This window comes from Sinocyclocheilus grahami, unplaced genomic scaffold (assembly GCF_001515645.1).
Source record: "Sinocyclocheilus grahami isolate Dianchi unplaced genomic scaffold, SAMN03320097.WGS_v1.1 scaffold7.1, whole genome shotgun sequence".
NCBI classification, from domain to species: Eukaryota; Metazoa; Chordata; class Actinopteri; order Cypriniformes; family Cyprinidae; genus Sinocyclocheilus; species Sinocyclocheilus grahami.
The window spans coordinates 2,901,333-2,914,088 of NW_015505186.1; the positions used below are offsets into that span (position 1 = coordinate 2,901,333).

General features: G+C 36.7%; 1 protein-coding gene across 2 annotated transcripts; it reads right to left on the reverse strand.

Moving 5' to 3' along the window:
* Nucleotides 1-8: 8 nt before the first annotated feature.
* On the reverse strand, nucleotides 9-12,756 carry LOC107589146 (receptor-interacting serine/threonine-protein kinase 4-like). 2 transcript variants are annotated; one of them, XM_016277500.1, is made up of 8 exons: nucleotides 12,394-12,756; nucleotides 7,279-7,570; nucleotides 5,381-5,529; nucleotides 5,218-5,267; nucleotides 4,048-4,206; nucleotides 3,662-3,774; nucleotides 2,958-3,201; nucleotides 9-2,377 (listed from the first exon to the last, which is right to left on the reverse strand). In XM_016277500.1, the coding sequence occupies exons 1-8, from the start codon at nucleotides 12,573-12,575 to the stop codon at nucleotides 1,095-1,097; spliced, it is 2,472 nt and encodes an 823-aa protein (XP_016132986.1). In that variant the 5' UTR covers nucleotides 12,576-12,756; the 3' UTR covers nucleotides 9-1,094. The 2 variants fall into 2 exon arrangements, with proteins under 2 accessions (XP_016132986.1, XP_016132994.1); XM_016277508.1 differs by lacking the exon at nucleotides 12,394-12,756 and adding an exon at nucleotides 9,504-9,522.

Consider the following 12,756-nt stretch of genomic DNA (forward strand, 5'->3'; position numbering starts at 1 on the left):
ACAAGATATTTCATATATGTGATGCACTTTAATTTTCCATCAAATATAAAAGTGTGCAAAATATAAAACTGTGCAAACACTATGGATAAATGAGAGATATCTTTTTTGTGTACAAAAGGGAAATGACAAGGCAGCTATATCAACTTATTACAAAAGTCAAGGTAAAACCTGAAAAAGGTGTTGGTGTTGGATTACCGACTGGTTTGCTACAGAAGATTTCGTTTATACAGATGACAACACAGAATCACATCCAAAAGACCCAGCGTTCAACAGCAGTTTAAAGACCTAGCAATTAAGAGGCTGTCTGTTCCAGACAGTGATGGGTAATGACGGCTACGCCCCCCTTGGCATAAAACAGGGCTCGGTGCAGTGGTTTTACAGAGCGATGAAAAGATAAAGTGGTCTTAGGAATGAGCCAATGGCCTGAACATGAGGGTACATGGGATACAGCCCTCCCCCCATATGTCTACCCACACCTGTGATCCTCCTGAGGGCACATTCCCATGGAACGAGCCAAATGGCTCTATAAATGCACATCTCTTTTTGAGTAAAGCATTTTAATTATATAATTGGCCTCAGAGCATTGCCATTTCTGTTTAAATTATAGCTTTGAAGTGCAATATTAAGCTGATATAGGGTAAGCTTATTCTAATAATATGCTACAACAGAAATGTCTAAACAATGGGTTGCTTGCACTGCATCAATCACCACTGCACTCTGGTAACAAGAAGAAGAAGAAAACGATGAAATCAAAGACATACATCAAAAAAAAAGTGAAGTGACATGAAATGAAGTACAATATCCAGGCTCTATCTACAGTACCTATATATACATACACACATAAATGCATTTCCAATCACAAAATAACTCTATTATTAAGGAGGAAAGCCAATGAGAGCCCAAACCCTGGAGGAAATATCTGTCAATATTCTGATAAATGAGTACTTACAATATGTACATTAAATCCCAATGGATAACAAGTCCATCATCTGTCAGTTTTTACAATGTAGGAATGATAAAAAGAGGGAGAAAGTGTCTATGAGCATATCTGCAAGGGTTCCTGAAGTCCATGAGGTCAAACCCCAGTAGGACCCTCAACAAAGTGCCGATTCACACGGAGAGTCTACAGGGATCAGTGTGCCGTCAGTGTTTTTGTGGGTGGTGAGTTTCAGAACGACCACTTTCCTCTGGAGTTTTGTTGGAGTGAGAGGATTTGGACTCTCCGGCTCCGATTCTGATGTGTAGTCTAGCGAATGTTCTCCGATGGGCTGTGGAGACAGCGGCGCTGCATCGGCTCCACGTTCGAGCAGGACGCAGATGGCATCTTTGTAGCCACCGCGTACAGCCAGGTGAAGCGGAGTGAACCCATTCTGATCTTGAGCGTTGGCGACGTCGGGCCAGCTCTGCAGAAGCTCTTTGAGGACCTCGCAGTAGCCGCTCTCGGCAGCCAGGTGACATGGCGTGCGAAGGCCGTGGTCGGCGCTCTCAGGGTCAGCACCCTCCATCAGAAGCATTTTAACCGTCGGTAGGTGACCTTTCTGCGCGGCCAGGTGCAAGGCGGTGCAGCCGTTGGCTGTCCGGCTGTGGATATCGGCGCTGTGTTTCACAAGCAACCTTGAAGTGCTGGTGTGGCCGGTTTCTGCAGCCACGTGAAGCGGAGTGTGGAGGCCATCAGAGGTGAGATGCACGTTAGCGCCGAGCTCCACCAGGATCCGTGCCACCCGGTACTGGCCCCTTTGAGATGCTAGATGGAGCGGAGTGCGCCCATCTGACGTCTGGCCATCGACATCGGCACCTGCCTGCTTAACAAGGAGCTTCACAATTCCCAAATGGCCTTTCCAGGCAGCCAGATGTAGCGCCGTCCAGTCATCTTTACCTTTCACATGGACGTCAGCTCCACGACTTAGCAAGACCCTCACCACGTTTTCCTGTCCGTGGTGGCAGGCGATATGCGTCGGCGTGCGACCCTGAGCGTCTATTTCGTTAATGGAAGCACAGCGGTCAAGGAGTAAACGGGACAGGGCTTCGTCGCCGTTCTGGGCTGCAAAGTGTAGAGGTGTGTACTGGTCCTCGTCCTTGGTGTTGACATTTGTTGTCTTGCGGCTCAGGAGAATCTCAGACACTCCTTTCAGTCGCTTTTCGGCGGCCAGGTGGAGGGGCGTGGCTCCATGAATATTGGGCAAATTAGGGTTGCAGTTACTAAGTAGCAGAAACTTAACCGCTTCCTCATTGGCCAGACTCACTGCGAGGTGGAGCAGGTTGCTGCTGCCCTCCAAGAGCAAGTCAACATCTTGTGGTTGGAGGATCTTCATCAGCTTTGCAATGTCCTCAGTGCGAATGGCTTCACAAAGCTTCTTCTTCTGTAACTCACTGGAGTCTAAGTAGTACATAAACACAGTGAAGAATAATAAAAATGAGTATAAAGAATTTTATGGCACACTGATTAGACTTTTAGGATTATCAGACTCATCAAGTTTTTGCTCAGCATATCTCTGATGATCAATAATATTTGCAGAATCAAATCCAAAACAAGTAACAAAATGAAAAACAAATGAAAAACAAAAAACAACTCAAAACAAATAACAAAACAAACAAAACTCAAACAAAATAATAACAAATAAAAAACAAAAATAAAGTAAAAAAACAAACCAAACATCCAAAAAGAACAAAATAAACAAAACACAAATAAAATAAAAAGCAAAACAAAAAGCAACACAAAACAATTAACATAACAAACAAAACTCAAACTGAATAAAAAACAAATCAAAGCAAAACAAAAATATAAAAATAAAACAAACCAAACAACTAAAAAGAAAATAACAAAATAAACTAAACACAAATAAAAAAGCAAAACAAACAGCAACACACACAAACATTTTTAAAAAAATGAAATTAAATAATACCCATATGTATATTATACGAAAAAATTCAAGATGCTACTGTGGCTTATCTCTTACCATTCACAGCATTTTCTTTTTCAAAGGACAATGTAATCGAGCCTTGGGATGAGAAAGCGGAGTCCACGGAGGAGATTCCTGACAGTCTCTTGCTGGTGTTGTCTTTGCTCTCAAGGGACTCTTCTTTGACATTGCTAAAACTGCGAGACAAGCCCGAGTCAATCTGACACAGCAGCTCAGACAGGCTGTAGTCTTTCTCAGGTAACATGGCTGACTTCGGCCTCACCGGCTTTTGGTTGTTAGTCTGTATGTGAAGAAAAGTAGAACAGATTCTTTGTAAGAGAACATTTAATCAACCATGAAGATTAGCAACAATGCTTTCATATTTTAGAAACAATGGAGGGAGCCACATGAATTATAAATGACAATTTGACAAATGAAGAACAGTGTATTCTTCCTAAAATAAACAGTTTTATATGCTCACACAGAAAACAACAAAGGGGTTCTGTTAAAGCAATGCAGTTCGGTGGCATTCTCTGTCTCTGATGAAAGACTGTCATCTTGGTAAAACATTTACACTATGTACTTAGACTAAAACAAATACCAAAGAGTTGCCTAATAACTGAGGGACAGGAAGTCTAAATCTCATTGGAGGTCAATCTAAATGACTCATATGAACATAACTTGCTGGAAACACTGCTTTACGTAGTACACAGCATGACAATGGAAAAAAAATCATTTTAAATTTATGCATCTGATATTACCTGTTCACTGGAGGCTGGGGCAGGGCAAGGGGAACAGTCTGTTTCTGAAGAAACGGAAGCTCTGGACTCGTCATGAGGTTTGGTGCACAACTCCTCAGCCTCTGAAGTGATCTCTGTAGGAGAAAGTGAACAATGTTTCAATGAACAATGATAGTGAACTTTTTTTTAAGGAAAGTCTGGTATACCTCTTTATAGAAATACTTCCTGAAATTACAAAACCTATTCAGTATAAAAATGGATTGAAGTACAGGAATGGCACATTGTGTCATGGCAATTTATTAGTCTGGTTGCCTGGCATATTCGGTCATATCACTGTTGCAATGCAACTCTGGTTGCTGTGACTCAGCAGGTTCATTACTGGTGTGATCGAAGTGAGAGACACTCACCTTGAAAACTGGGTCTGGCTTCGGGGGAATGTGCCCAGCATTTCTGCATAAGGGACAGGAAGCCTGAGCAGGCCTGAGGACGACTGCGAGGAATAATGCTGAGATCTGGACGAACGCCCTTCACCACCTTCACCATTATGTGCAGGATGTTATTGTCTCCTATGAAACAGACAGAGCAAATAAATAACATTAGTTTTTTTGCCACACAACAGAAACACTCAAAACATGTCTGTTTAGCTGTGCATTTACTGAATGATCATGGTTACATCCGAACTGATTGCACTGTATTTTATGTATCATCCTCTTTTATTCTTCACTGTTTTAATTCATTTTAAATGTTCAAATCATTTCAAAATTGCAATTCTTTGCTTTTATTGTTGTGATTATTTTGATGATCATTTGAATTCTTTTTATGTAGAGCACTTTAAATTACCATTATGTATGAAACGTGCTATATAAATAAACAGAAAAAAGAAAACCGATTTTGTATTACTAAAAACATAAAACTCAAAATTGTTTGTAGTACATTTCCCTTAAATTCTCATTTTTAGCAGATCTGAAACGTTTTACTTCTTTTATTATTTTATATTATTGTAATGTTCGACAATGTTTTTTCCCCAGACGATTAAGAGCAATACAACTAATTCTACAGTACTACAATTTAAATTAAATGTAAATACTATATTGTTATTTTTATACTAATATACTATACTAATAAACATGGAATGGATGAGTAACGTAAAACATTTTTTATTTAAAAATAAACTATTTTTAATAACACTTCTCTCAGAGGCCGCTAATTTCATATCCTGTGATTTCAACTTTTATTGTGAATCAGGATATTGTTTATTTTCCTTTTGGAAAGAGTTGTTTGGCAGCCAAATGATTCCATTCTCTGGTGCCAAACACAACAATTCTGCCTCTATTGACAAAGCGTTTTTGGTTTCAGTCTTTCACACTGAATTCTTGTAACTGCTGGTTACTAAACAAAAAGAGACTAGATTTACCCGGAAATCACAACCAGATAAACACACAGACACTCCCTCACAGAGAGCCAGTCAGATTGAAATGAATGCCAAAAATCCATGTTTACGGGATCCGATGCCGCCCATAGTAAAGATAAACAACAATAAGGGTTCCAACACACTCTCAATACCCAAAAAAACTGACCTTGATATGGCTTCTTCTGAGTAAGGATTCCCCAGATAACAATCGAAAAACTGTGAAACAACACATATGTGTAAGACAACATTGACTTAACCATTAAAAGGTGGTTTTGACGAACAGAAGCTGATCTCGTATTTCAGCTAATACGAAATCCAAAATGGCTGACCTGTACACGTCGTGTTTAGTGTCAGAGATTCTGTCTTTTTCTATGATTCTCTCTGGAGGAAGGTAGGCGATGGTGCCACAAAACCCATCACGGCTAATATCGTCATTCCTGGCAAAGCCGTTCCACCTTGCCAGGCCGAAGTCAGAAATCTAAAATGAAGAACACAAAGAATTCGGCTTAGTCTTTAGACTTCACATTTTAAATCCAATTAGATCAGATTGAATGCATTTATGTAAGTGTTATTTACTGTGCTTTTTCCAGAAAGTCGCCTACAGGTGCTCTATTAGGTGGGGAAGCCCTGGTTTTTCTGTAAATGTGTGCGCGCATATGTAGGCGTGTGTGTGCCAGCCCTTCATTAACACTGCCTAGCTTTAGCTTGTTCAGACTGGTCCAGGATGCGTGTTTACATCTAGCCTTTTCAATCCAACACAACGATTCCCACCCATCCCTCGTGACACCTGCTTACTCATCTATGGGAAGGCTGGATATAAATGGGATAAATCATGGGAAAGCTTTTCAACCCTCAGGGAATTTTCTGGAAAGGTATGTGGGGACCGTGAAAAGAAAATGATAGGTGTGCCCTTCCCCCCGTCACTTTTGAAATCCTTAAGAATTTTCCCGCACAGATGATCTGACACGACCGAGATTAAAACTGTTGTTCGCTCGTCAACGAAGGATTAGGATTAAAATCCTTCACGCTGACAGGATGTTTTCATGAACATGAAACACATAATGTAGATATGTAAATCAAAATGTAGCTGTTTATTTTGTCAGTGAAATTTGATCCATAATCGTTCCTTTAAGATAATTTATAACCATTTAAAACAGTGTTTCCCAACTTGGGGTTTGTAAAAACGCAAAGGGTTCATTGATAAAAAACCACTAATAAATTAAATTAAAAAATGTAAAATTAAAATAAAAATAAAAACATCAGTGAAATGCGTTTCACTATGTGTTGTAAAAAAGATTAAAAAAAAAACTTAAAATCTCTTTATCAAAGGTGTTCATCTTAACTCTTAATAAAAAAATAAAAACAAAATGAATTAATTTAAGAAAATGTATACATTTGTGACCCTGAACCACAAAACCAGTCATAAGGGTAAATTGAGATGATTGAGAAATTTCCAAATTGAGATGTATACAAAGCTGAATAAATATGCTTTCCATTGATGTATGGTTTGTTAGGATAGGACAATATTTGGCTGAGATACAACTATTTGAAAATCTGGAATCTGCAAAAAAAAAAATATTGAGAAAAACGCCTTTAAAGTTGTCCAAATGAAGTTCTTATCAATGCAAATTATTAATCAAAAATTAAGTTTTAATATATTTACAGTAGGAAATTTACTAAATATCTTCATGGAACAGGATCTTTACTTAATATCCTAATGGCATGAAAGAAAAATCAATAATTTTGACCCATACAATGTATTTTTGGCTATTGCTACAAATATACCCCAGCGACTTAAGACTGGTTTTGTGGTCCAGGGTCACATTAATGAATTAATTGTTATAAAGGACTGTTTTGGGGGAGGGGGGGGGGGGCGGCATTAAGGCATTTCTTTTTCTTTTTTTATGTATGTTCCACAGAAGAGAGAAAGTCATACAGGTTTGGAACAACTAGAGGGTTTGTATTTGTGTCAACTTTTGCATCAAGCATCCTATGTAATTGCCAGACATGTAAACTCCAGACAAGAAAACTTGTAGGTGTTTTTTTTGTAATCGCTGCATCAAAGCAGTGCAGTTTACTCAGGTAGTGATGAATCACTCGTCCTGAAGCTTTAAAGCAATGAATCAGCTGTGATCGATTCCTTGGAAGTTCTAAACCATGAGCAATACGGTCACCACCTTTACAGCAAAAGCCTCGTCATGACCAGATGTGGCTCGCTCCGGCTCACCTTGATGTGGTAGTGTGCGTCCAGCAGGATGTTGGCAGGTTTAAGGTCGAGATGAAGGAGGGGCGGGTTCATGCAGTGCAGAAAGTTCATCCCCACTGATGTCTCGTGGATGATACGGAAACGCAGCTCCCAGGGCAGCGGCTCCGAGGCCAGCAGAGTTTCCAGAGAGCCCGTCTCCATGTATTCCATCACCAGTCCCTGCGGATCGCTGCAGATGCCGTATACGGGGAGGACGTAGCGGAACTTAGCCGCCTCCATCTTTTTGGCCTCCTCTAAAAGTTCGGCACGTTCCCTAAACGACAAAAAACTGATCAGTTCAAAGTCACACCTGTCATGGAATGTAAATGCCATTTATTTTGCAAGGAATGTCTTAACTTGGGAGGGATCCAGCTGGATTTTAGCTGGATAACTAGCAACACACCCCATGAATTAAAAAGATCGTAAAGAAATCACAGCAAGACGCTTTAATACAAACAAGGGAAGGTACTAAAACCCGCTGGACCTGAGCACAAGCTGACTCATTCATATTACCTGGAGGCATTTTATGAACAATAACACAATGTTTTTTAGCTATGGGCTAAATTTCCTTTCTGAAATATAGACGGGGCATCTGAAACAGCATTCAAGCACACACAAATACGTTTTTCACAATGCTGTTTACAGTATATTTATCTGAGATCATCTTTTTAATTACATTCCAGTCTTTAACACTGATAGATGTGGGGTTGTGTGAATGGCTCTTTTGTACTTTGTTATTACTCAACTCCTTTTATTATTAAGTCAGACATGTAGGTCATATATTTTTAAAATGGACTTACAAAGGACATCTTAAAGAGTTTACAATCTGTTTGCTTACTTAACAGCACCAAGAAAAGGCCAAAAGGTCTCTCAGTCATGTAACTCAAGAAATCAAGCACAGATATTACACACAAACTTGCAATATCAGTAAGTCTGAGATTTGCTTTATCACTTTAGTAATTCTTTTATTACTCATATGACGTCAGTGCTTAAGCCAAAGTGGCTACGTAGTTCTCCGTCAATTTTAGCATCTGCTAAATTAATTAATTAATTAAAATATTTTAAAGAATATAAATAAAAGAATACTTGCATTTTAATTCACTTTATGCTGATATTTTCTACTGAACGAAAACTAGCTTTAATAAAGCTGAGGTAAAGCATAACTATATATTATATTATATATAATATATATGAGAAATGTACTCAAAAATACAATAAAATGTAAATAAAATGTATTAAAAAAGTAAATAATTTAATTTTAATATACTTACTGTTCACATAATTAAAAAAAAAAAAAACTTTAAATGTATTTAAAAATAATTATTTTAAATACATTTAAGGGTATTTTTAAATGTATTAAGAGTTTTGCTTTCCATGTGTATTTTTGCATTTGTTTTTATATGAATACATTTCATATATATATGCATATACATTTTCATATACTTACTGTTCGCATAGAAAAAAAAAGAAAAAATAAATACACAGGGACAGCAAAACTCGTAATAAAAAAAAAAAAAAACCAAATATATTAAAAAATAAACAATACATTTATAATTAATTTCCTTTTCATAATGCTGATATTTTTTACTTAAAAGAGTTTTAGGAAGATTAAGGGAAAGCATACCTTCTAAAAAATAAATAAAATAAACAAGTTAATAAATAATTTCATATTAATATACCTAAAGTTCACACAGAAAATACATTTTAAAAATACACTTAGAGCTGATATTTTCGACAGACAAAAAAACAGTTGCTTTAAAATGGCTGAGGGAAAGCATAACTCTAAACAAACAAACAAATAAATATATTAAAAAATGAGTGAATAATGTCATTTTAATACACATAGCATTGATATAAATTAGCTTTAAGAAGGCTGAGGGAAAACATAACTCCTAATAAAGTCTGATAGGAAACAGTTGTGCAGTTCTGACAGGGATGGATAAGTGGGAGGTAAGGAGTGAAAAGATTAAGTGCGGAGGTAAACGTTTAAAACTAGCCATTCTAATGCCTTGCACTGTTCTGTTCTGCCACCCTTTTGAGCTCAACAAAAGCCGTTCTTTTCTTAAAAAAAAAAGAAAAGACCTGATCCAGTTCGACTGGTTCGGCAACTCTGCTAAAGCGGAGGCCTGATGGAGCACAGGAGGACAAAGCCTGCTTTTAAATCTGTGCCCTGTTTAGATGGCGGAGGCAAATTAGAATTCTTGTACCTTCAGATCTCAGGTGCTGATAACCTGTTGTGGTGGTGAGGGTCACATGGAACATCTATCAGATTCTTTTGTTTTTTTTCCTCCTCAAGCTTGGTGACGCAAAGTGACATCCGCATGAAGATTTCAAAAGCAGGTTTTGCAGGAGGACGTGCTAGATTACAGCTGATGCCACCTTGATAACCATGCCTGATCAAATCTTCCAGCATTAACGACCTGTTGACGCATCCCTTTGTCAAAGTAATTCTCATATAACACATCAAAGTGCTACATATCAATAGCGCCTATTCTACATAAGAGTTATAGGGCCAGAAGAGTCCAAAAGAAATGCATAACAACACACTTAGCCTGTATGCACCTGTATTCATGCTCATCCAAGGCTATTGAAAGATTTATGCCCAAAGGAAATCATTTATCACATGCTAGGTCACGCTAGAGGTGCAATTCATAGAGTCTAAACTAAAAGAACTATCACAATAAGCAGTCTAAATATTGGTATCTTCATGGAGATGGTTTCAGAAAGAGCTCTATATGGCATTAGTGTGTGCTTCTTAAATGGGTTGACTAGTGACTCAAGACCCCAGCATCATCCACAGCAGACTTACATAACTCTGGAACATAAGTCCTTTAAAATAAATTTAAAAGACTTGATATGACTTGCAATGAGGAAGAATGGAAAATGTAATGTAGTTGTTCATAATTAAAATATTTGGGGAATGTATATATATATATATCTGCATATACATACACACTCTGGCATTCAAAGGTGTGTGGTCAGTAAGATTTTTCTTTTTCTTTTTTTTGAAAGAAATTAATACATTGATATATTAAATGATTTAAAAAGTGACCGGGAAGACTTGAACATTTAAAAAAAAAAAAAAAAAAGTTTCAAATAAATGCTGTTCTTTCTATTCATCAGAGAATCCTGAGATGGTTTCCACATAAATATTATGCTGGACAAGTGTTTTCAACAATGTTAATAATAATAAATATTTCTTGAGCAACAAATCAGCATATCAGAATGATTTCCGAATGTTCATGTGACACTGAAGACTGGAGTAATGGCTGCAGAAAATTCAGCTTTGCCATCCCAGGAATACATTACATTTTAAAATATATTAAAATTGAAAAAAGCTTTTTCAAATTTTTTTATATTTAACAATATTACTGTTTTTACTGTATTTTCATTCAATAAATGCATCTAAAAACATTTAAAAACATTTAAAAACTTTTAAATATTTAAAATATGAACTTTTAAACACACACACATATATATATATATATATATATTAGGGCTGTGCGATATTGAAGAAAAATGCAATATGCGATAACTCATTAAATAATGCAATATTTGATATTTGAAACGATAATGCTTAAAGTGGTGAATAAATCTCATTCTGATTCTGATTCTGATTCTGATAAGAAAGCACCCCTACAACAACTTCTGAAAGTGAACGGTAGTGTTTTACTCGAGCATTACATAAAAATTTCATTTTAACATTAGTGTAATCATTTGAACATGAGTTTAGGAACTGAATAATAAAAAGGAAAAATAAAACACTGCTTAGTATTTCCTCTTTGAATTCAATATGCACCGATTCTTATTTAAGCTACAAAAGATATATATATATATTAGGGCTGTGCGATATTGAAAAAAAATGCAATATGCGATAACTCATTAAATAATGCAATATTTGATATTTGAAACGATAATGCTTAAAGTGGTGAATAAATCTCATTCTGATTCTGATTCTGATAAGAAAGCACCCCTACAACAACTTCTGAAAGTGAACGGTAGTGTTTTACTCGAGCATTACATAAAAATTTCATTTTAACATTAGTGTAATCATTTGAACATGAGTTTAGGAACTGAATAATAAAAAGGAAAAATAAAACACTGCTTAGTATTTCCTCTTTGAATTCAATATGCACTGATTCTTATTTAAGCTACAAAAGTTATTTAGGCAAGAGCAGTGAGTGATTTTCTCTTTGTCTTTTGTTCATGGCCCCAAATATTGCAAGCTGTAGCGATATGCATATTGCGATATGTACATTTGCGATATTTCGATAATTTGATATATTGCACAGCCCTAAAATATATATATATATTTATATTATGTGATTGACTGTTAAATTTTTAAATCACAGTATAAATAAGTGGCCCCATTTACCACAATTCACTAGAAGTAAATACATAAATTCTAATAATAATAATAGAATACGAAATACTGTATATTTAATCCATCCTCTATAAATATAACCAGACGTAAAATGTTATGCGTGTGACTGCAACATCAGTGTGCATACCAAAGATCTGGGTAATTCTTATGTATGGAAGGTTACTGGGAAACAAAGCTCACATACAGCCACTCCTTATCATGTCAAGACAGTTAAAGTGGAAAATGGATGTAGTGTAAATGGAAGTCTTTAGACAGATGTTGAGCCATATTCATGGTGTCTTAATGTGTTTGAATGTATATTTGGAGAGGTGGGGGTCATAATCATAGCTCGAGGCAGTATATTATTACAGTTTCCTGACACAACACGTTGAGGGGCAGCGTCTTTTTGCATGCCAGCATAACAAATATTAATGTGAACAGAATAGACACTTACATGCACACAGACAAAAATGGTTTTAGGAATACTGTATATCATTTAAAATAAATAATGGATAAACAAACTAATGGATATCAATTAATATCAAAACAAACTGATGTTAAAGCATATCTCCAGTTTGACATAATTAAACTATGGATTTCATATCACAAAAACACAGTTCACTTGCCCTTCAGATGATTGTGGTTAACAAACACACACACACTCATTCACACACATACTTTAAACATGCTTCCAAGCAGTCTGAAAATGTAAAACACTCAAAAAATGAACTTACTTTTCATCTGAATGAAGGCTAGGAGGGCACTTGATCGCCAACCATGTTTTCCATTGCATATGTCGTACTTTGTACACCTGTCCGAAGCCACCAGAGCCAATCTTTTCCCAACTCCCAAACTCTGAAGCGTCAAAAGTTTTCAGAAGTCCCATAATCCCTGGGGAATTTTCTGGGACGTCCATTTTTCAAGCTGTTTAATACGATCCTGTGCAATCTGGATTCTCTTTTTCACATAAAAAGGTTTTCCGTCAAAGACAAACAGGTTGTGAATGGTTCCTTGTTTTTTTCCCTGTCTGTACAGACGAGTTCAGTCTGGCCCTACCCCTCTGTTCAGGTGAGGGGGTGGGAGGAGCCTAATGACAT

Bases quoted from the DNA above. Each gene is read 5' to 3' on its own strand.
- LOC107589146 (XM_016277500.1), bottom strand. From the start codon at position 12,575: ATGGACGTCCCAGAAAATTCCCCAGGGATTATGGGACTTCTGAAAACT. The intron at 5,268-5,380 runs GTCAGCCATTTT...GTTGTTTCACAG, and splicing joins ACTAAACACGACGTGTACAG to TTTTTCGATTGTTATCTGGG. The intron at 3,202-3,661 runs GTAATATCAGAT...CTTCACATACAG, and splicing joins CCCCAGCCTCCAGTGAACAG to ACTAACAACCAAAAGCCGGT.